This window comes from Pollachius pollachius, assembly GCF_949987615.1.
Source record: "Pollachius pollachius genome assembly, chromosome: 5".
Classification (NCBI taxonomy): domain Eukaryota; kingdom Metazoa; phylum Chordata; class Actinopteri; order Gadiformes; family Gadidae; genus Pollachius; species Pollachius pollachius.
The window spans coordinates 15,569,502-15,594,866 of NC_136938.1; the positions used below are offsets into that span (position 1 = coordinate 15,569,502).

At 41.8% G+C, this 25,365-nt stretch overlaps 1 protein-coding gene across 1 annotated transcript in view; it reads right to left on the reverse strand.

Annotated features, from left to right (window-relative positions):
* Window positions 1-25,365, reverse strand: part of trip4 (thyroid hormone receptor interactor 4) — a 65,463-nt gene that overhangs the window by 29,899 nt on the left and 10,199 nt on the right. Inside the window, exon 12 of the mRNA XM_079736391.1 lies at window positions 15,420-15,522. Coding sequence (XP_079592517.1) covers window positions 15,420-15,522 — 103 coding nt within the window. The remainder of the gene's footprint in view (window positions 1-15,419; window positions 15,523-25,365) is intronic.

Genomic DNA, 25,365 nt, shown 5'->3' on the forward strand with positions numbered 1-25,365 from the left:
CTCACTTGTCGTCCCAAGAGCATGACAAATTAAAACGGTTTGGATATGATAATACATTCTACAGCTCATTCAAACAGACCAATAGGAGAGGAGTGGCCACCCTAATCAAGAATTCTGTGAAATTTGACTTAACTAAGGAGATAAGTGATAAGGAGGGGAGGTATGTGATGGTTAAAGGGAAGATGGAAGGGCAAATGGTCACGTTACTCAATATCTATGCACCACCGGATAGTGATAGAAAATTCTTTAAGACTATATTTGATATCATAGCGGAGGAATCAGAAGGTACTCTTATCTGCGCAGGGGACTTCAATGTGACACTCGATCACAAATTAGACACCACTAGTACCAACAGGAGCAGGGCACGTATCAGTAGGTATGTAAACCTACAACTGTCAGAACTAGGAATTGTGGATGTGTGGAGAGATATGCATTTACTAGACAGGGATTACACTCATTACTCGCACAGATATTCGACCTACTCCAGGATTGATTACTTTTTTATGACGACAGGGGACCGACACAGGGTGGAGGACTGCAGAATAGGGGTAACGGACCTATCCGATCATAGTGCTATATACCTGACGGTGGACTTGAACAGCAGGAGGAGAAAGACTGAGTGGAGAATGAATGTAGGACTATTAAACAATAAGGATTTGGTAGAAGGGATAAGGCGAGATATAACTAGATACAGAGAGGAGAATGATAATGGGGAAGTGGACCCGACTATTTTGTGGGATGCACTAAAGTCAGTAATAAGAGGGAAGTTAATAGCACAAACATCTCTCCTCAAACGAACCAGACTGGAGCTCTATCAAAACTTAATCGGACAACTTAAAAAACTGGAAAAACATCACCAAGAACTGAAAACCATCGAGACGCTAAAGAGGGTTAAGGAAGTCAGAGGAAAGATCGATCAGATACTATTGACAGAAGTAGAGAAGAAGGCCAGATTTGTGAAGCAGTCTTATTATGAGGGAGGGCCGAAGGCAAGTAAATTATTAGCCAGAAGAATAAAGATGCAACAAAAGTTAAACACTGTACACAAAATTAGGGATCCCACGACTGATGAGCTAGTAAGAGAACCAGAGGACATAGAGAGGGTGTTTGTCGATTACTATAAAGCGTTATACACACAACCCACAGCAGCAGAGCCAGATAGGATGAAGGATTTTTTAGAAGGACTGGAACTGCCATCAATAGGAAGAATACGGAATGACCTCCTGACCTCAGCTATAACAGAAGAGGAATTAGAGGAAGCAATAGGTAGAATGAAAAATGGCAAGACAGAAGGTAGCGATGGATTTCCATCAGAGTTCTATAAGGTATTCAGACAGGAGCTGAACCCAATATTGATGGCATCATTAAGGTATACGATGAAGGAGGGCAAAATTCCCCCCTCTTGGAAAGAAGCTAACATTACCACGATCCTAAAAGAAGGGAAGGACAAAGACCTATGCAGTAGTTTCAGACCAATATCCATACTTAATGTAGATTATAAAATATACACCTCAATACTGTCAAAGAGGTTTGGGACATTCATGCCCGATGTGGTCGATGAGGGTCAGACTGGATTTATAAGAGGAAGGCAAGCACAGGACAACATAAGGAAGGCTATTCACATTGTGGATGAGACGCAGAGGAGCGGAGAGAGTGCGGTCCTGGTGAGTTTAGATGCTGAAAAGGCCTTTGACTGTGTAAACTGGACATACCTTTTCATCGTGTTAGAAAAGTTAGGATTCAATGATAGTTCAGTTAAATGCATCAAAGCATTGTACCAGGAACCGACCGCAAGAGTGAGGGTGAATGGGAGTCTATCGGATAGGTTTATATTAGGTCGATCGACTCGACAGGGCTGCTGCTTATCACCCACTCTCTTCGCTATCTTCATGGAGCCCTTGGCCCAAGCAATTAGACAACACCAAGACATCAGGGGAGTAGAGATAAGAGGGACAGAGCACAAATTGGGTCTATTTGCGGACGACCTGCTGGTATACATAACGCAACCAGACGTAAGTTTTCCGGCTTTGATGGGCTTACTACAGGAATATGGATACTATTCAGGGTATAAAATTAATGTGACGAAGACACAGATCTTGACGTTAAATTACTCACCTCCGAAAAGGCTCAAAGAAAGTTTCAAAATCAGATGGGACTCAGACGAAATGAAATACCTGGGGGTATACATCACAAAAGGAATAGACAAATTATACAACGCAAATTATTTACGCACCAACCGAGAAATAAACAAGGATCTGAGGAGGTGGTCACTTATCAACCTAGATTTTAGCTCAAGGATAGAAGTGGTCAAAATGAACATGCTGCCAAGACTGCTGTATCTATTCCAGTCTCTACCTATACAGATACCACAAAATCAATTCAGGGAGTGGGATAAATTGATATCTCGTTTTATTTGGGGAGGGAAAAGACCAAGGGTTAGATTTACAACTATGCAGTTGCCCAAAGAGAGGGGGGGATTGGCAGTGCCCAATCTCGAGGACTATTATTATGCAGCGCAGCTCAGGGCGGTGATATGTTGGTGCGATTCACATTATGAAGCCAGTTGGAGGTTCATAGAAACGGGAGGGCTAACAGGGAGGGAGGGCCTTCAGATCCAGACAATGTTAGGGGATAGGGAACGTTTTAGGACACAGGGGAAATTATTGGATACAATCACTAGATTCACTTTAGACATCTGGAACACTGTAATTAAGAGGTATAAACTGGAAAAGGAAACCAAGGTTCTTAGATGGCTGGCTCATGACAGTAGGTTTCAACCAGGGAAAGATGATTGGGATTTTAAGAGATGGGAGGTTAGGGGTATCACGGCAATATGTACTATAATGGATAAAGGGGTGATACAAACTTTCCAGTGTCTTAAGGACAAGTTTGATTTGGGGGGCAGAGACTATTATAGATATATACAGGTGAAAGATTATTATGATAAGGAAATAAAAATAGACAAATCTGTAGGACGGAACCCGCTGATTCAATTGGTGATTAATGCATACGAAGGGAGGAAAGTGAGGGCCATTTCAGCTTTATACCAAGCACTGCATGAAAACAGGGGAAACTCAACAAATTATATCAAGGATAAGTGGGATAGAGAATTGGAGATAGAGATGACCGAGGAGGAATGGGAAAATGTATGTAGGATTCAGCACTCAGCCACGGCTTCGAGGTTGTGGAGGGAGTTTGGTTGGAAGAATGTCATCCGGTTCTTCATAACACCAAAAGTGAAGGGGGTGTACGCACCAGAACATAATGACTGCTGGAGACAGTGTGGTCAGGTTGGGGCTGACCATACGCACATATTTTGGAAATGCCCCAAGTTGAAGGTGTACTGGGAAGAAATATGGGGGATATTGAAGAAGATCCTGGGTTATGGAGTGCCTATGACTGGATTGGTGCTGTATTTGGGGAATCTGACGGAGATGAACGTACAAGCTGGAGATCTTTATTTGGTCAAAATCTTGCTTGTCGCTAGTCGGAAAGCTATAACTAGAGCATGGTTCAAGGTTGAGCCACCTACAAAAGAACAGTGGTTGAGTGTAGTAGAGGAAATATATGATATGGAAAGGTTCACGTTTATACTGAGGGTGCAAGGGGGGAAACTTGACTCGAGATGGGTGAAATGGATTGAGTATAAGAGAGAGGAACAAATGTAACGTTTATAGGACACCGCACGACCATGAAGCCTGCAAGAGATGTTATGTAAATAAGGAGTAGCTCACATGTCACACTGTCATTTTTTCATTTTTTTTTTTATTTTCTATTATTATTTTATTTTTTATTTATATTATTATTTCTGTTTAGTTATTCCGTTTTCTGTATTATTCAATGGAACTGTGATTATCTGTAATTTGCAAAAATGCCAATAAAAATTTAAGTAAAAAAAAAAAAAAAAATAGTCCTTAAATTAACTGATTTTCTGCTTCCAGTTTTGGTGTCTTTAATACGAGTGTCAGGGGTTTCTCTTTGAATATCTTCATCTCATGGAAGCTGAATTTGTCTTTGTGATGTTCCTGCGGTAATGCAAAAGTATTAGCCTGTAACCTGACGTATGGTGGGCTACCACTATCACATTATCAGAATGGAAGCAAGCAAGCCTTCACCCCCCTCCACCAACCATCACTTTGAGCCTTGCTTCATTAGCATTGCAGATACCACCTGCAGTAGCGTATGCAGGGAGAACTCCAGGGGAAATAGGACAGAATTAACTAATTAGGTAGGCAGCCTAGACCCAACAGAAATAACTAGCTTCAGTAAAGGGGGAGGATGGCGGTTAGTAGGTGGAATCAAGAGTGTATTTCTCCAGCTAAAAACTCTTTAAACTTGTCCTTCCTGGGAGATGATGTTGAATACAAAGTGCGAGTTTATGTGGAGGGCATAATAGCGGTCGTGGTGGAGGCGGTGTGGTTAATAATGTCGCCATCGAGAGGAGATGGCCATGTTACTGGTTGACGGGTGGTGGAGGTGGAGGGGATGAGGAAGACAAAAGGCTGTCATGATGCAATACCCCTTGCTCATCACCTGCTGGAGTCAAGGTCAGCACGCTGCCTGGTCAGGACCTAAAGGTGCATGTGTTTAAGTTCTTCAAAGCAATGGCCACGAGATCCAGTTGACAGTTGTGTGTTGTGTGGAAACTACTCAATGTTTATTGGGTAGTTTATTGTTTACTGTCCTGCACTCCTCTGTCAAGGAGATAACAAAAAACAAAAAGGCTTTGAATTACAACGAGAAATATGCAAGTTAATGAGTATGCTGAAAATGTTATCTCTTTAGTAGTGCGCGATAAAAGCTGCCCCTAAAAACACTATTTGGCCTCTAATGGAACACAACAAATATTGCAGGTTAGATATTGAAGGAGTGCATCTTGGATCTGCCCGGGGGGACTATGGGTTGTTAAGATGGTCTGGATATCTTGCGCGTCTGAATGTGGAAGGTCTTTTGGCAGGAGGGGGACGGGGTGGAGTATACTGGCCTGCCTCATAGCTTCAGCACAAATAGCTGCTGCTCTGCTCTGAGTGGGGCTAACACAAGGGGCCCTATAGTGCTCTAATGCAATATTCATGCAGGGGATGCTAGCATAGCAGTTAAACACAGTGGAGTTGTGAGAAGACCTTCCAGCCCACTATCAGCCAGCAGCTGCTGCCTGTGCCCCCCGCCTCCCCCTTCCTTTTTTGCCTCTTCCTCGCAAGCGTGGCCCATCCTCTCAGCACGGCATTGTGTTCTCTATTCTCTCACCTCCTCCCCCCAGATCCCACTCTGCTGCCTCTTACTCTCGGCCATTAATTTTTAATCACAACTTAAATGGGTGCCTTAGCGGTGGCTATGGGGCCAGCGAGTCAAGGGCCCTTGCCTCTGGTTACAAGGTAGGGAATAAATTTAAAGAGCTCAAGCTAAACATACAAGGGAGGGAGGGGGCCGCGTGTGAGAACAGGGGTGGGGTAGGGGGGAGCACGCTGAATGGGAAGAAATGTGCAGAGAACGAGAAACCGGCTACCGTCGCTATTACAACTTAATTAAAATTGCACTGCTTTCACCATGGTCCAGGAGTGCTTGAGGAAACTCAGATCAAATTAAGATTAAGAATCGGCTTATTTTTCTCCCGCAAGTTTGTCCTTTTTTTTCTTTTATTGACCAGAGCAGCAGCTTTCTATTTCATGTTTTCCATACTCTTGTCGGAAGGCCCCACAGGGCAGCGAAGCATAATAAACAGCGACTTCATAAATTAACTCTTGCTTGTGGAGTATGATTATATTGCAGAGAATTTAGCTAAATGCATATGGGTGCTACACAGAACAAAGTGTGTATTCATTAACAGACCGCACTACTATATCATTTTGTTGGACTACAGTGGAATTTATAATTTCTTTATGTATGTCCCCAAAGGGCTATATATTTTAATCATTGTACTTTTATTTATGTTCTTGTGATTCATTTTGGTTTGATCATCCTTGTCCCTGTGTGAAGAACACCTCTATATAAATAGAAAAAAACAAGCTAATCAATCATCCATGATAGACAGCTGAGACGTTTTTTGGTCAGGTGGCCAAGCCTCTTCGTGTTTGACACCGCCTTATTTGTTTTCTGCATTGGGGTGGTCGGACAATTCCCATAATGAGCAGTGAAGACACGGTCTGCTCGCAGTCCAAGGGCAACAGTGGCTGAGCGCGGTCCTGGATCACTGCTGACCTAAACGGGGCTCCACCTCACAACCGCCACCTGCTCAGGCCTACATGGCACTGTACACGCCAATGCTTGTTGACACATCTGTGGCGTCTTTCCCCCCAGGCTAATGGCTATTACATCAGTCTGTTTCTCCTCAAGGAAAAAAGAGACCAAGGGGCGGGGCCTTGTGTACCGAACATCAATTCAATAGAAAACCACCAACGGATTAAATGTTAGGGAGGGGCCACTGGTATTGAAAGACGGTTTTAGGGACAACTCTTTCACCACTTCTTTAAACCCATTTGACTGGGACGTTCCAAATTGACTTGTGCTTCATGTTAGCATTGACAACACAAATACAATATGTGCTTGATATTAGGCCATATAACATGAGTCATTCAAAGATCATACGAGGTGGTTCTTTCATCAAACCATTTGCAAAAGTGTGTGCACATTTTCTCCCCTGTGGAGTTAAGGATAACATAAAGGATCAGCCCAGCCCTACACTAGTCACCCCTAGCGAGCTACTTGAACAGAGCAAATAGACCACCCATCGATTCTCAACTCCTAACCTGACAAATGAACAAAAACAAGGCAGCAGGCTAAGTACAATCAATGCTGGCTGGGGCACCCCCCTCCCTGTCAATGACAAACGCTCGCACACACCCACCCACACACACACACACACACACACACACAAGCACGCAAACACAAAGAAGTAATCTCTCACTAATCAAGGGCATCGATCATTCTCCAAACCACATCTGTCTGCACCCCCACTTCTACCCCTGGCCCGCAACGTGCCGGGTCAGATTGATTACTGTGACAGTGCAGGGAAGAAGGGGAGAGATGGACAAGGAAGGAGAGAGGGAGTTAAAGCTGTGGAAATCTGTGGGAAAGCTGAACAGGTTAGGGGAAACAAAGACATAGAGAGGTGAAATCCTGAACAAACAAAGAGCCATAAATCCTGTAGTATTGGCACAGTGGTGCCTGTGAGGGGGGGAGGGAGGATGGAAGAGAACCAAGAAGGAAGGAAGGGGTGCAGGGAAGGTTGTGTATATGCAACAAACTTGGATTGAATTACAAGATGTCTAAAATAATCGTATGTCATATTAGGTTGCGTACTCTTCACATATCGTCTTACACACAATCGTGTAGAGAATGGAAGGAGAACATGGCCCGACTGTTCTCATTAGCATATCAAAAGCTAAGTCTAGTCTTTGATTCACTTTGGTACTGTGGCCGATGAAAGCATTCGGTGTGCATCGCAAAGCGCATTCATCTCTTCACATTTACTATTCCCTGTGAATTAGGTGAACGCAGCTGAATCTAACGGGTGAAGCATGCGATTTGAGGTTTGGATGAGATACAGCTGAGAATAATTCGTTAGCCAAGATTTGAACTGATTCAAATCTTGGAGAAGAGTGGATAAACGCAAGTTCGCTTGGAATATGAATGATGTGTACATTACATAAATAGACAACAATTGGAACATTTCAAGAGGGCAAAGTTAAGAAACAGATGGTATCAAACACACTGGCAAACCACCCTCCCTATTATCCTGATAGCCTTTTGTTCCTCCTTATCAAACCAATTTAATCAATCGCAACATCCACAATGATGCATTAATAAAAGGCTCATCTGTTGCAGCACCTGGTGCTTTTTTGTAAACATTTCAGTCTGCTGAGATTTGCTCTTGTTCCCTTGCTCTCAGTGTCATGGCAGTTTCCCTGTCTCCCTCCCTCCTTATTATTGCTGTATGTTAGTCATGTTAGTCTTGCTGTAGTCATGTTCGTCTTGCCTTAGTTCTGTTAGTGTTGCTGTAGTCATTCTCGTCTTTAGTAGTCATTTTAATCTTGATTGAGTCTTGCTAGCCTTTCTGTAGTCATGTAAGTATTGCTGCATTCATGCTACGTAGTATTACTGTAGTCATTTTAGTCTCGCTTAAGTGATTTTATTCTTGCTTTACTTCTTTTAGTGTCTTGATGCAGTTATCCTAACCTTGCTATCGTCATGTTAGTATTGCTGTAGTCATGTTAGTCCGGCTTTGTTGGTATTTCTCTAGTCATGCTCTTGTTTTGTTGCAATAACCAAGTCCTGCTGTAGCCATGCTAGTCCTGCTGTAGCCATGCTAGTCCTGCTGTAGCCATGCTAGTCCTGCTATAGCCATGCTAGTCCTGCTGTATTCATGCTAGTCCTGCTGTATTCATGCTAGTCCTGCTGTAGCCATGCTAGTCCTGCTGTAGCCATGCTAGTCCTGCTATAGCCATGCTAGTCCTGCTGTATTCATGCTAGTCCTGCTGTATTCATGCTAGTCCTGCTGTAGCCATGCTAGTCCTGCTGTAGCCATGCTAGTCCTGCTGTAGCCATGCTAGTCCTACCACACCGATATAATTGTATTTCAACCAGGTTCCAACTAAGCTCATTGGAGGCTTTGCTTGCTCAAGATAAAAGCAGAACAAAAGACGTCAAGACCTTTAATGGAAGGCATCCTTGGAATGGACAGTGTATTTTATAATTGTAAGTGTATAATTAGTGTATAATTATAATGTTGAATGCAGTAGCGAAATTGTTCCTGAATGTAGTTTTAATATGAGGTAATATATTTATTACAAACTATAATCCAAGTACCTTTCACTAATACACTTGCAAACCAATACATACACAATCAATGTCAATATTAACAGCCCACAGTCCATTGTTTCATGAGACTTTTTGTATTGATCTATGTATAGATTTCAGTAAACACAGCACATGCCCCTCTTAATGACGCTAATGATAAGGCCGGCAACCAGTGGCTATTTGGTCCTTAGATGGTATGAAAAACAAGCAGTTAAAAGATGGCTTGCTGTTGGGGAAACATCATGCATTTACTCTAATTTCTAATGGAAATTACCGTTTTGTAATTCAGTGTTCAGTCTTTTAGCCAACCACATTGTGTATGTTTTTGTAGGAATGTGCCTTTTGTCAAGTATGTGAATTGCTGCTGCAACACTTAGATTTCCCTTTGAGGATAAATAAAAGTACTATATCTATCTATCTTAGCAGCAAAGCTAATTTGGCTACCAGTTGACGGGAACAATTGAAATGTGGGGTAGGGTAATAAAGGTCAATACTCATATTCTATGTGTGTTAGCCTAGCCACATCAAATCCAAGACCATTATGTTATTTATACTTCAAATGGTTGAACACTGGTCTCTAGGACCCGGAATATTCAAACAGTGCCATGCTGCCTTTTGTTGGGGTGACCCCAGCACCAAATAGTCTAATCTAGATTACAATGACCAACATTAGAGCTGGTAGGCATCAGTTATGATCTCTTCTTCCCCATTGCTTTAATGCATTTCTGACCCTGATGGTTTGGCAGTGTACTGTGTGACCACATAGGGTATATAGGACATATTTACATGCGTACATCTGTAGGTATTATCCTTATTTCACTTCTGATGTGAAGATGGAATTTCCCTGGTGTGGAAATTGAGATCTTTATCTCATAGTGGTAACCCAAGTCCACAACTGTGTATTCTAACTCACAGTGGGGAGACGGTGAAGTACGGGTCTAGTGTGTGTGTGTGTGTGTGTGTGTGTGTGTGTGTGTGTGTGTGTGTGTGTGTGTGTGTGTGTGTGTGTGTGATCGGACTTCCAAATGGGTCATGCCGGTATTGATTTCTACTTTCCACCTTCTGCTGTAGCAGAAGAGAAACAATATGTATCCACAGTTTCCCTGTGAATAACCTACCTAAACAAAAAGAGAAGGTCACCCAGAATGATGAAAGCAAAAAGGTTAATTTGGTGCAAGAAGCATTGCATTGTCATCGAGTCCACCTTGGTGTCATTTATACATTGAACAAGGTGGTGATGGACCGTGTTCACCCTACAGCTGGGTTCTCAATATCAATCCCAAAGTGCTTGTGTAAATAAAACAATCATTTGGCTTTACATTTATATCAACTGAAAGTAGTTGAACAAGACAGACCAGGGGACCATTTTTCAAAAATGTTTAATAAGTATAAAAATAAGTAAGGGACTCTTATTCATATCACGGTTTTTGAATGCATTTACTGGAGTACAACCAAAAATGAGCATATTGACACACTCCAATGATTCTGCGAATGGCTGCAGTTTGGTGTGCCAGAGTGCTGTCCCTGATTCAGTGAGGGCTTAAGGAATTGGTATGCCTAACTTCTTGGCTTGGTGCTTTTGCTTGCTTACTCCCCTGCCTGTGTGGCTCGGTCCGTTCTACACTGCCTAGCTCTCCCACTCTCCATTAACCGCCTGAAAGATCAGTAATAAACACAGCCTGTCACCTTCAAGGTCTCTCTCTCTCTCTCTCTCTCTCTCTCTCTCTCTCTCTCTCTCTCTCTCTCTCTCTCTCTCTCTCTCTCTCTCTCTCTCTCTCTCTCTCTCTCTCTCTCTCTCTCTCTCTCTCTCTCTCTCTCTCTCTCTCTCTCTCTCTCTCTCTCTCTCTCTCTCTCTCTCTCTCTCTCTGCAAATTCTATATTCTACCAAGATAGGCCAGGAAAAAGGCATGAATATTAAATGGAAATCCATGAATAAATAACCAAGAAAAAAGGACTTCCTTCTCTAACCTCATCCTGTATCCCAGTGGAGGATGGGAGGAGAGAAAACTGAGGGAGGGAATTGGAAAAAGGAGAAGAAAACCTGATACATCTCAGTAGAGAGTATGCACATTTGTTAGGTAATTGGCTTCACTCTATTCCCAATCCTTCGGTGCCGTGTTTGCGAACATATTACAAAGAAGGGGGTAACAGAGATGGGCAGGGGACAAGCTTCCATACTCCATCACCCTTTCAATAGGAATATATCCATACGTGTGCAACCTGGGGGATGAAAGGCCTCCATATTGCAGTTGCATGATAATGTATGCATGAGAAATGCTAATGACACTGGGAAGAAAGCTGGAAGGGCAACGCGTACATGAGGATGTGATGCTCCATGTGCAGTAAACAAACAAGCACATCACTTATTGGTGAGGTGTACACACTACTACACTAGCCAGCCCCCTTGGCATGTAACACTTACAACTGAACAAGGAGAATGGACGTTAATTTGCTCCGGGACAATCCGTGTTCATTTGTGACTCACCGTTTCCTAATTATCATTCCATCATGGTAATAATTAATGCCAAGGTTGCATTCAGTGGAATAAAACAATAGGATGACCCCGAGTACTTTTTTAATGTGCTATTGGGACAAAATGGAAGTCAGCAGCACTGAATACAAGCGACTATGTCTACCCGTCATTTGTTAGACAGACAATCCTCAAAGACAACAAATATAAACAACACAGACCAAAAGGTAGTGACTTAATTCACCTTAATTTGTGGAAAAAATTGCTTCTTGCAATACCCAATTGTCTTGCGTAAGCTAACTTTGTCTTTTATGTGTTTATTATTCACAGAGGTAGAGGGAGGGTTTGTTTTCCTTGCCAGACTAAATGATGTAGAGATAAAACAAGAATCTCACATTGCCAAATAAAGAGAGGCGGCTTGGCAGCTACCTGTGCTACAGCAGTCACAATGTATTCCCTTCAAATCTCTTGTGAAGATTCATGAAAGTAAATCCTTTGAACTGTCTAAAGAGTGACGTGAAATGTGGCTAGCAATGCAGAACTGAAAGAATTATTTTAATAATTTTCTTTTTTTACCACAGACACATGGCTAACTAAAAGTGACAACACTGTTTGAATGAAGTGTGATTAAGGAGATACAAACTGACAGGTTGAGTAATGTGACCTGACTGCTCTCAATTCAGTTTGCATACCTGACAGTTTTCAACAAGGTACCCAGTTATAAGCTATAAGATATTGAGTCATTGGTACCATCAGCTTGATAAAAGAGAAAGCAGTAAATAACACATTTCAATACAATATTCTTGACTATATGTATTGATGATTCATGTGGATTGCATTGGATGTAGGGCTGAACGATTTGGGAAAATAATCTCATTGGGATTATTTTGACCAATATTGCGATTGCGATTTAATGTGCGATTTTTATAATTTATTAAGTTCCTTATGTTGTGTATTATTCACAAAAAAATAAATAAATCATGTATGACCAACACAACATTGGAAGCAGTCAACATAAAAACTTCTCTTTCCTTTTGGCCAGGCCGATGTGTTGAGATTCATTTATATTATAAACTTCTTTATTTAACTATTGAATTGTAAAATAAAAATAAACATAAATGAATCTACTGATTTCCAGTCAGTAACGGTAACAAAACACTTTTTTTTTCTTTTTTAAATCGCAGCCTTTCCGATTTGCATACCGCGTTCTATTGCATACCGCGTTCGATTTCGATTTGAATTTGATTAATCAGCCCTAATTGGATGTGTGGAGCTTCATCTGTGCAGCAGTTGATGTTAACGTCCGAGAGAGGAGCTTCAAGGACACTTATCGTAGAACTCCACTGTGTGTATGTGAAGAACTGTGAAGCTCATTCTGGAGAGCCGTAGATTTGATGTCCACGGCCAAGAGGATTAAGCTTCTTGGATACATAGTTTATAACGCCACGGTGTGTGGCGCATTTTAAATACAAAATCGTGCATTATAAAACTCCTACACAACGACGGTACTAAAAAATAACGGGTCGTAGCCATGGGGACTACATCCTAAACACTAACCGGCTATAACTATATTGCATTTATTTATAGCAATATTATTCGCAATTATTCATTCAAATTTACATTGACAGAAGCAGCATTACGCAGGGTGTTCAGCCCATCGTGAAGTCATTAGCCAGCAGCAGATGGATGTTGCAGAGCCATATCTACTCGTTTATTAGTTTACAGTGGTTGTGGTACACATCACTGCCCATTCCACTTCATTTTCCCTCCACTCCTTCTCTTGTTATGGTTACGGTAAAGCGCTTGTAGCCTACCTTGCATAATATAAAAACATGTCAAACATGAAGAGGTTATGATTTGACTGATTTGAGGTTATGAGTTTGTAAAGTGCCCCCCTTGACCACCTTGCAAATTACTTATCATTTGGAGTAAGTGTTGGCATTGGGCCATTCTTAATGGCATAAGACTCTCCCCAGGTCAAAGACTGGTAAAGCTTGATTTGCACTGTACCAAAAGCAGCACATTGCTAAATCCAATCGTAATGCAAGGACTGTCCATGTCAACCCATCCATTTATTCAGAATGATTGTTATCATCTATATTGCTCACCTAGATTCCAATGCTCATGGACAATTCTTATTTCAACATTACGAGAATGATCAGGTATGAACAGCAATAATTAGGTACGATAATAACACAACAATCCTCGTTATTATCCTGTCATATTATTTCATAATGGTTTGCGCTTGATAAACGACATGCCCAGACACACACGCACACAAACAGAGTATCCCCAAAACGGCATTCGGGAGAGAGCATTTGTGCATGTTTAAATTCAATTGGCAGAGGGGTTGTTGTTCCCTATTCGCTCACGGTTTGCTAGCACCTATTGCTGTTGATACATCAACGGCCTCATGTGAACACACAGCAGCTGCTCTGAACCCGAGCCCCTAACTGCCTCCTGCCCGCTGTTTCTGGGAGAGTAGGTGTGTGTGTGGCGGGGGAGGGCAGGGGATTGCACATCCATTTTGCTGCTGTTCCCAGCGATAAGGCATGAGATGGTGAGCGGCAGGGGCCACTGAGAAGCAGATCTTGTCAATGTAAGCCACTGGGGAAGACGAAAACACTTGTGCTGAGCCTCCCTAAGCGGGGAGGGGCATCCATGCACTGACCCTCAAGGAGCGAGAGAGAGAGAGCGTGAGAGAGAGAGAGAACACCTCGGGATCAGAGAAGTCTTGCATTGGGTGTGGCTGCAAAAATCTAGTATAGCGAAGGATTTAATAACAATATATAACAACTAACATACAGACAGTAGGTCATGGGATATACAGGTCATCATATGATTTATTAAAAGATCTAATGAAGACCATTAACTTGATGATGATGTGATGCTCAGCTAGATGGCCAAATCAAAAATGAATTGCTGCTTTTGTGGGCAATAAAAAGAAAGAAATTTCACCCAGTTTGCAGATTTTAGCACACTATGCCCCATTCAGTAAGTCCCTGGCATAATGACACATTGTGGATTAAAGTCTTCGTAGAGCTTGGCAGTCAGCAGCCATTTCATTTCTAATGGTGCTTGTGCTCCAGCCAATGGGTGGTGTTTATAAAGATGATGATTAAATGGATTTACAATTAAGGCCCATGAGCTTGTCAAAAAGGAAAAAAGCCCAACAGTATTTAGCCATGTTATACTACATGTCTTCATTGCTGGGGGACAGGTCAATTAACACTGTATTACAGTATTTCAATCTTCAACCTAGCAAACAAGTATTCAAGATCATCTGTGAGGTTTGAAGGCTGATGTTGAGTAAATAACCAACACAATTTTAAACAGAAATTTCCCAAGGGAAAAATAAACACTACGAGTTGGGAGAATTGAAGTAGGGCTTTAGGTGCAAGAAAGGCAGTGGATAACATACAGAAACAAAGAGCGTCTGACTGCATGCATCCATCATTCAACAATGTCATGAAATAAATGAATCGTCAGGCAATATCGCATTCCTTGGATGATCCTTTCCAGGACTGACTGAAAGCCTCACGCTTCTTTTCAAATACCTCTTGAATTTGCAGGGAGGGATAAAAAACAAACAAATATGAAGCCATTTCCTCCTCTGCACTAATAAAGGGCAGGGCTCCTGCAGCATTTTACCTTGAGACTTTCAGAGCCCTTTATCGATCTGCTCCCCCTTTCCCGAGACACGCAGCTGCATAAACAATCCTCTCAAGTCTTTAGAGAGGCTGGCAATATTAACAAAAGAGCTTGCAGGTACAACATTCTGCAAGCAAGACTCTGGCAGCAGAGGGAAAAAAATGTTGAGAGCCCATTATAAATCACACACTATACAGCGACAACACTGCACAGCCATCCCCGGCCGGTCCCCCAGGCAACAGAAATCCTGTCTGTAGAGATAGCTCTTGCACAGGTTTTTTATACATGCGAATGGGAGTGTTTTCAATGGTTGTGTTTATGCTCCATTTCTTTGCATTAAACGTAATTGAGCAACTGGAATCAGTGTTTGGCATTATCCACCAATCCCCCATTCACGGGAGTCTATTTGCCTTATTGCACACAAAACACACAGGAGCAACACAAAATACATTAAATGGGCTCAGTCTAGTTTGATCAGCTGCATTTTGACGGCAGGACTTACAGATCTTGTGCTTCCCTTTCATTGGGAATTTCACCACCAGCTCCTGGGGGTTGGTGCAGATGAAGACGAAGGGCGAGGCAGACTCCTCACAGGTATCTGGAAACTGCAGGTGGGAGATAGGGAACACATTACGGACAGAGTGTTATACTCAAAGAGGGAATAGCAGTGATAGCTCAGAGCGCACTTGGTCGCCATCTATGTGAAACCTTCAGCCATGTGTTTTGGTGAGTGCACACTTTGCGCTACACGCCAGATATAAAACCATCACTCAGTTCCCACACCTCATCTGTCGTGCTACAGCGCTCTGCTGTCATGAATCATCCTCTACACCACATAGCTGTGGTTATCACTGGAAATATTACTATTTGGTGTGAGAGAGAAAAACATATAATTTGGGTTACAGCTGGTAATGCATTTATTGTTCCACGAGTAGAAGATAATTGCACATAATAAATTATATGATTAATCATATTCCTGTTGAGGGGATAGCGTGTTTCTGAAACCACCCGCCCCTTCCCCCCCCCCCCCCCCCCTGTGCGTTATTGATTGGTCTCTTAGGTGAGAGTGGGGAATTGAATGACACTTCATGACAAAGGAGTCATCTTTCCCATCACTGGCAGAGGCCAGCTCTTCTTGTCTCATCCAATTTCCTCTGGCGCTATCACATGGTGCTCGTGATGATATCTAGCCAGCCAGGAAGCACAGGCTTTCACTACAACCTTTTTAACATGAAAAAAACAAAACAAACCACAGTGCTTCCCAACAAACCACTGGTATACACAACCTTCCCATCTCAAAGGATCACCAAATATTGTGACACATTTCAGACAGTCAGCACACACACACAAAAACCCCATCGGTGCGGTAACCAGGCAAACTGCAGAAGTGATGTTTATTTCTGGGGTAACAGACACTCGATGTGGAACTCCGCAATACACCTGTGAGCGATGGACGATGTAAACTCTCAAGAGTCATTAAAAGCCCCGGCTGCTACGACACGAAAAGTGCAGCTCGATGCCTCCTCCTGACGCCAACCAACTGCGGCGGGGTAATCATGGTTCTTGTGTCGCAAGTCATCACTCTCTATATTAAAGACTCCCAGACAGCCCGTGAATTAAGCAGCCAGCCCAGCACACTGGAAAAATGAAGAGCAGCGGCGGTGAAAAAAAGGGGCCAGGGGGACTAGTAGCTGGAAAGGAACCGTTAGCGAAAAGGACAGAGCACATTTTTAGTGTGAAGGACTAGTCACGTCCCGGTAGAGCTGAAATAGGAATTAAACAGGCAGTGTCAGGCAGAGTCCACATCTGAATTTCAAGAGTTGGAATGAATTTCCACATTTACAATTTGCAGTTTACCTGGCCAAACTGCAAATGTTGTCATCTTAAAGCTCAATAAATGGTTGTTAAAAGTATGTGTACAGAAGCAAGCAGTCTAGTCTTGCCTGTACATATATGCCTAATTTCCTCCGAAATCGCAAGTCACAACAGCATTCTTTAGTTATATTGGGAGTAAAAAATCATTATGATCTAAACCAGACTTAATATGATGGGATTTAAAGCAAACTCCTATGAAGAAAGAAAAGAAAAAAAGAAAAGGAGATTGTGCAAACAGTTAATTTGCGTGTGAGGGGATAATATTTGTGACTCTATACAAAATCCCTCATTTCAAGAAGATGGCTGTTTTTCCCGTTGACTTCTTGGGAACAAAATGGTGGTGGTCGCAACAAGATGCGCAGAAACAAGCGTAACTGCAGCCAGGGGCTTCAGCATGTTCTACTGAGACCCTTCTAGTTCCCTGCTCTTTCATCCTCCATTAGCTAATTAGCATTTGGAGCTGTTGAATGTACTGGCTTCGCCTCCCCCATCCCCCACCTAATTCTTTCCATACCATGTTAATCAAAAGGGCATGAAACACTGTGGCTGTGTGACAAGAGGGGTCTCTCAAGCGCTTCTAATGCATCAGAGGAGGATCCAGACACCACTGTCCAACAATACAATTAGAAGGCTAAGCCTTCTCCTGAATCACATAGCTATTTTGAACTAATCCATTATGGAGTATATGATGAAACATAATTTAATTTCAGTTGGGTCACTCTAGGCAGTTTCTTTGCTGTTGTTTTCTACATGTTGGTCAGAGGGCGGGTGCTAGATAGCAGGTTTACGACAGTGTTTTGCTATGGGTCTCGTTAGCATCAACCTACTTCTTTGACATGAAATAACACCGCAATATATCACAGCAGCGCATAATGTTTGGGGATATGTTACCTGGGTGGACTCTGGAGTTCATGAATGCAGTTGTATGCACATTTTCTAAACTCTAACTGGCCATTGTGAATGTTTACTATTGCCCTCTGAGTTCCTGATGCATACAATTTAGACAAAGATAGTTGTCTTGAAGAATTATGAGATTGATGAAAAGAATAGGATGCCAGAGTTTTAAAACCATTCATTTGTTGCATTGCAAAACAGAGCATACATCCAGAATAACTCACTAGAATCAGTAGGAACAAATTACTAACTAGAGCCGTTTTCTCATATGAACTATGCACAATGTCCTGAAAATCAGGCCTGGACATTGTCCAGAGTTGCCCTTTCACACTTGAAGCCCTCAAAAGGAGATAATAAGTGTTCTCAGATGCCACCCCTTGGTTTAGGCAAGGGGTGGCATCTTGGTGGAGCGAGCAGTAGGCAGGACATGACGCAAAAATAAAGCTGCGGAAATCGCAGTGTTTTGCTTTTGATAAGAGCACATGAGGTTGTCCCCGAGTCTCGTCCACACTCCAGTTAGTCGACATTTTGGTTGCATTACCCTTCACCCTCGGATGTATTCTTCCAATTTGGCGCCAGCCGCATGAAGGAAACTACATCAACGTTTGCTGTGAAATCTACCACTTCATTCACCTACTCTCCGGAGTTTGTAAAACCGGACCTTGTCGCTGTGAACTCTGCAGACAACGACTTTCTCTTTACACACATGGACTCAATCGGATATTATACAGATTTTGTACTAGGGAGATGGAAGGGGAAATCTGTTTAATGTCCGTTCCAACTGATTCAGACATTTGCATTCTCACATAGAGCAACTCCTTAATGTCTGGATAAGTTCAGGGTTGCAGTGCAAGTTTGAAAGGGGCTTATGTTGACCATTCAATAAGAGCTCTCAGAAGAACATGATAGTAGCTCAACTTTAACTTTGATGGGAAGATTAATTAAATTAAATGGAAAATATTAAAGAAATGCACCTGGAAAGGATTTTCGCTTTGTGGTGAGATTTTAATTCAAACTCAGCATGTTGACATTTCGTCATTCTTTTAAAAAATATTGGATCTCGACAGTTACCGACCAAATCGAAACATAACATAAAATCAAATAGCACAACCAAGCATAACGAGTCTACGGAACGACATAAAAGAAAAAAGCATCCTACTGTTTTAACAATTTGCCTCCAAGACTGCCAACTCAATGAAGTTTCCATTATTTTCAATTTGCTGGGATGCAGCCAGAGGGGCTGCAACAATACTAGACTGTAATAACAGGAGATCCACAGGAAGAGGGGGCAAGGCGGTCGACCAGAGGAAAGCTTCTGGCGGTAATGAATAATAGCGACTTGGAGGACAGCAAGAGGGCACAGCGACCCCCGCGCCCTGCTTCTCCAAGGTTCACAGCCAGTGTGAATATTGCATCAGCCCCCTTTGGTTCTTCCTGTACTGATCTCCTTTCAGCGAGACCAATAGTTGCACCGCGGGTGGTGCAGACCTGCCATTGATGAGGTAGAGAGAAGGAAAAAAAAACTGATGCAGTGTTGAGGTTTTGACAGGCTCCAACCATTTGGAGCCTGTCAAGTAAGAGCTCAACAAGCCAACTCTGTTCCGTCATCCGTCTCTGTTTCTCTGTCCCTCTCCCTCCCTCTCTATTCCTACTCCATCTCTCTCTCTCTCCATCTATCTATCCCTCTCTGGTTCTTTTCAGCTGCTGCCGGCAATTAAGGGCAGCAGAGACAAGTAATCTCCTTGTAGGCGACAGGGCCAGACCAGAGCAGGCATGTGGAGTGGGCTATGCAGTCAGAGTTGGGGAGGAAGGGGAGCTGAGAGGCAGGGGGCGGGGGGGTGGGGTGTGGTTGGCCCCAGTCTCAGCCCTATCCAGCCCTCGCTTGGCTGCACTCAATCTCAGCCCAATAAAAAGGCCTTCATTGGCAGGGTGCAACTGAGCCAGACGGGCTGGGGAGCATGTGGCTTTTAAAAATGAGGAGGCCAGGTTATAGTGTTGGTGGGAAAGAGGGAGGAGGGGGGAACAGGAAAGATAGAGACAAAGGGAAACTGGACTAGAGGGATGGGCAGGTGGAGCACAGGCATAGGTAGAGAACAAGAGAGAGATTTTGAGAGATAATGAGACGTGCATAGTAAAACGTCAGAGAGAGACAGAAAAACGACAGAAAATACTGCTTAGTTAGCTATGTCATGGCTGGTTTACCCTGGGAATGGATCAATAGATGATTCTGTCTGAATAGTAGATTACATGAGGGAGGTGAAAGGGGGCACTGTAAACTATGGGCAACTTGTATAAGCTATATTCTCCCCCCCACTCACAAAAACACCAGACTTCCTGGTTGTAAATTTGTATCTCTAAAGGAATACATTGTGCCTGGGGCAGACTCATGCTGTTATTTTTCTTTGCATCTCAACATCTCATTGTTTTTCTGTCTAATCTGAGAAAAACAATGGTGGTGTTGCACAATGTGTTTTGTGCAAACATTTGGCAATGCAAGTATAATATTTAAGATTCAAATATCCTTAAAAAATTATGTTATTGATTTTTATCAAATTCTGTTGTCCTGCTTCTCATTCTTAATTGAAAACAGGATGCTCTACCATTTTTATTTAAGCAAAAGTCTTATCGCAAATAAGTGACCACTCTTTACTACCAATCTTTGCCCTAATTAATCGGTAACATTGATCGCATATTAAAATAATATTTGCCTTGGGGTATTGATTTTTTTTGAGCATTGATTTTTTTCCATATCACTACATACATTCTTTTGAAAAAATGGAATACAAAAATGTCACTAACCAGCATGAATAATTGAAAAGAGCATTCTCAAGCTCTTAAATCTCTTCGCTTTCCTTCATGCAACATTATAGTATCACCTTGTTGGTTTAGTTTCTCTGCCAGGTTTCTCTTAAGAATGTACTGTAAACATACACATTTGCAGTTTCCATGACTTAGAAATGTTGGCCAAATAAACATTTAGATGGATTTTGGATCTGATTTGAAGGGCTTGCACAGTTCAATTAAAAAGCTGGAGAACATTTCTATGGACACGGTTAGTGTTGGTGATTACAGCCACGCCATGTAAGACCGATCCAAATTTAATTTCCAACCTGTTCCGCCTAAACAGGCAGCCATTGAGGATCACTGTCGCGTTCAATCTGGTTAAAGCATATTGGACCTGTGCAATGAGTTAATGAAATATTCAGCACACTTCTTCACCTGCAGAATCAACTGGTGTCAAGTTTGACAGCGAACATCAATTAATAAGTGAGTGTCCAAAATGAGACACTGAATTTTTCCATTATTAATATCCTCAAAGTCAGCGGGAGAATGTTTTATAATGAGGCTCTGAATACAGAACATTCTTTTCTAATACTACCTACTGTATTACACTACTCAACCCTTACAAATAGAAAATAGAGATACATTTTAAGGTAAGAATGCTATTGCTACTGTGAGTCAACAAGTCATTTGAGAAAAAAAGGATAAACTATTTAGTGTGGTTTGGCTGCTAAACAAAGCCAATGCAAGGTTTGAATGAACAGCTAGTTTCCTTGCAGTAATGATACCAAACCTAATTTCATCACTGTTCATTTGACAAATTATTTTGAGTATTCATTGATGTATGCTTTGATGTGCATCAAGTCAGTGGGTCAATAAGTCACCAGTCAACATCTTAAAGGAATACCTAAGTCCTACTTATAAAAGACGTAGGACTTAAAAGTCCTACCGCAGACAAAGGTGCGAGTTTTTTATGATTATTTTCCACCTTGATGGCTTGGTAAACATAATGATTCACTTCAAGAGCTTCGTTAGTTAAGGGCTAGCCAGGCGTTAACCCTTTAGCTAGCATTAGCGATGACAGGTGTAGTGAAGTCATGTGTTTTCACAGAGAGATTTACACAGGCTTCTACCCTTAACCCAGTTCCACTTTCCCAGCCAGGTTTATGACTTCACCTCCTGGGGTGGGTCCCAGGGCAAACGAAAAACAAGACAGCCACACAACAGTCCCAGAGTTTAAATTTCAACAAAATAACTGCTGTAACTTTAGTCTGCAACGGGTTGGCCTCTCACAGTTAACACTCTGTTTGCCGAGAGGCAGAAGCCCTAGAAACCTTTTAAATAGCAGTTTTAAAGGAATAGGATTGATATTTGATCAGGGAGTTCAGGTCTTACCATCTGAGGAAGAATTAACATGTTGCTCACAAAACTGATCCTTAAAAAAATCATCGGCATGCTGCCTTTCCATTTAACAACAAGTTCACAAACAACTGCAACATATTATTTGCGAATCACATTGACAAAGCCTCTGACCATAGCGCACTCAAGAGCACGCACACACACAAACTCCCCTGACAATATCATGTCTTTGTTTAAACTTCCACTTCAAAGAACACCAGCGAATGTGGAGTATTAAAAGTTGTTATTCCCGCAGCAGCCTTGTTTTATTTGCCCCATAAAGCCATGTTCTTTCTAGCACAAGTGCTGTTGGCAGAAAGGATCCAACTTTAAGTCGGGAGTAACAAAACAGTTTTCAGCGGGCACCTGATTTCATAATATGGAAACGGTGTGGGGGATTTACAAACCCATCTGTCCCCTTAGTTGAATGCAAGCTTTGATTTTGGTGCTGGAGTACAACCCTGTCCATCTGTGTTCACTCAGCCGCAGTGGGAAATGACTACAACCCCCCCCCCCCCCGCAAACCTCCTCCTTACCCCACAAGTCCTCCTCCTCACTCAAGGCTTGCAGACATCAGCCATTTAGGAAAAGGGCCACAGAAGGAAGTGCCTTGATGGCTGTTAAGAAAAGTCTTAGGTTTCCCCAACACCCAAAGGTTACCACTCATTCTTTGGGCTTTCAAAGTACCTAAGTAAAGCAATCTTTTAAGGTTAGGCACCGCATTCTTCAGCATTCCATTTTGCTCGTTAATATAGTCTGAAAGTGGTACACAAGTAAAACACATTCAAGAGAAGAAGGTTGTATGCAGCAACACTGACAGTGGTGTCTTACACCAGTGTCCACTATGAATTAGTATACTTGACCATGGTTGGTGTGATCATAACGAACATTATATGCATCTATTAAGATGAAAAGCACAGTTCAATATGCTAATTAGCTATTTTTTTTAACAAGTATTCAAATACATCTAGCATAAATAAAATGATTGTTTCATTGGTTTGTTATAATATTGTTCCATATACAGCTGCAAACAATCATTCCAACCTTTGAGGAAATACAATTAAACTATTGCCCCTGACTAATGATGATTAGGTTCAATACTCACAAAGTACAATGTTTCAGAACAGCACCAATGGCAGGACATTGTGAGCACTTTAATAAAGCAAGGTAAAAACAACGTATTCAATGCCTTGCATTTGTACTGCGAACCTTAGCAACAGCCTGAACGCCATTTCAAAGTTGACAGTAAATGATTGACAGTTACTGGAACATGTAGCTGTCCGCGCAACGGCAAGGGAGGCTTCCATTTTATGTAGCTACTGGGAGAATAACGTAATAAGGAAGAAGCTACATGCAACCATTTAATTACCAATGAATATTTATGGCAATATCCGATTCGTTTAGCTGTAAAACACATTGGATCTCTTGGATTGGACCAATAAAGTAATGAAGAGTTCAATATTTTATTTAAAATGTAAACATTTCTATATTTTCTTGTTTGTATTTTTTTAAATTAGTTTGATACTTGATTTGATATTAGTATAAAAGATAGTTACATAACGAATCTTTAATTTGCCCGATGGCTACCCAGGAAAGGCTTTAAAAGAAGATGCAAGGGGGAACATGCTCCGATATCATCTTCATGCTCTCTTTTCCCCACCTGATGGTATTACCACGGAGCTGCTGAGCAGATATGTAAGCCAGCACAGTACAATATCATTTGTAATCTCTAACCCTGCATTGCCAGAAAACCTCTCTCTACCTCCCTCGCTTGCTTCTTCTTCCGTCTTCAGTCTGCCTCTCTCACCGTCTTTTCCTCCATCTGACGGATGCTTGTGGTGGATTCAGTTCAGGCAAGGCTTGACTGGGTGACAACCTCTACTCCCACTCAAACACACACACCGACACCCAGCCTTGTGTATGCCAACGCATACAGAGATAGCAAAACCGAGCCCCCATGAAGGCTGACGGGTACAGTAAAGATAGGGCAAGAAATGGATCTGAATGCTTTGTACTTTAATGAGAGTTGACGTGGATTAATTAACTAAAATATTGATGATAATTTTTCTGATTTCTGCCAGTTATGATGCAGTGAGAGATGGACCCCCACTGACTTTGGGCAAACTTAATACTTCATTAATCACATTTCATTAATTTCCTTGTTGCCAAAACAGGAAACTGGCAAACAATCTTGCCTGGTATTTTGGGGGTTTCAACAACTATACCAGATGTGGATATTGAATAGGGGTTGAAAGCTTAATGATTCTTAGCTTGAAGCTAATCATTGGAATTTCAACATTATGCCTGTGGCAAAGGGAAATCTTTGATTAAAAGGTCTTCCAGTTTTAGAATGAACATTACCATCATTGGCCAACATTACATTGAAGCATTGTTTTGAATAATTATTAAGACTTTGGGACTTCTGCAAAACATTTGTTTTTGTAAGCTCTGGTGTAATTTACCAATAATACACTTTATATAAAATATAGTAGTGTAACATATATTGACATTCATAGAATGGTGAGGTGCATTGGACCATTGTGCATACAAATTAAAGCAAACCATAAGCCACAATTTTAAAAAAACGATCCTATGAACTACCTTTATTGTAATAAAATTACCATCTTGCCGGCAATCTTAAATTGCCATTCAGGATTTTGAAATACTTTTCACACTACTTGGTTACAAATGCAATTTTCAAAACTGTTACATTTCTTTTTAAAAATATACTTTCTTTTCACAAATACATTTATAGATGTTACTAACTTAATTGCACAAATAATTTGTGAGTAAGAAAGCATGAATCATTGCTCATATAACTGAAGCATTGTGGTAATCATCTCATTCTTAAATATATCAAACTGATTAAGCATTCCAATTAAAATAAAGTGTTATCATTGTTTTACAAAGCTTGTGAAACAAGTAACACAAATTGCCTGAACGAATAAGACTCTGCCGTCCACATTTCATGACAGGATTGGTCGTTTCTAAAAAAATGGCACGTGAGTCCTAACAGAAAAACTGAAATTATGAAGTAATCATTAGTTTATGATAGAAAAATGGAAACATTGGCAACATGTATATTTTGTAAGTAAGTGTATATGTGTAATCAGTCACTCAACAAAAAAACGGCTACTGTTGAAGTCTGTTATAGTTAACTCTGTATGTAATGGCTATATACAGCTGGTTGGTTCCTGCTCAAACTACTTCCCACAAACAAGCACCTATACCTCTGGAAATATGGTGGTCAAGAGGACAACACGCATAACAAATCCTTAAATTATGGACAGTTTTTTCAGTCTGGCAGAAAAAGGGCAGCAGCTATGTTTCTCATGTCTCCTGAAGCTCCTGTGGCGGAGGTTTCAGCTGGTAGTGTGCCAACGCCTGGGGACCAGCACTCAATGCTTTCCAAACACTGCCATCACATGATGTCTGGCTGCTGCCATGGAATAAGGCCCAGCATGGAGAAGGGAGGAATGTGCGTGTGTGTGTGCGTGTGC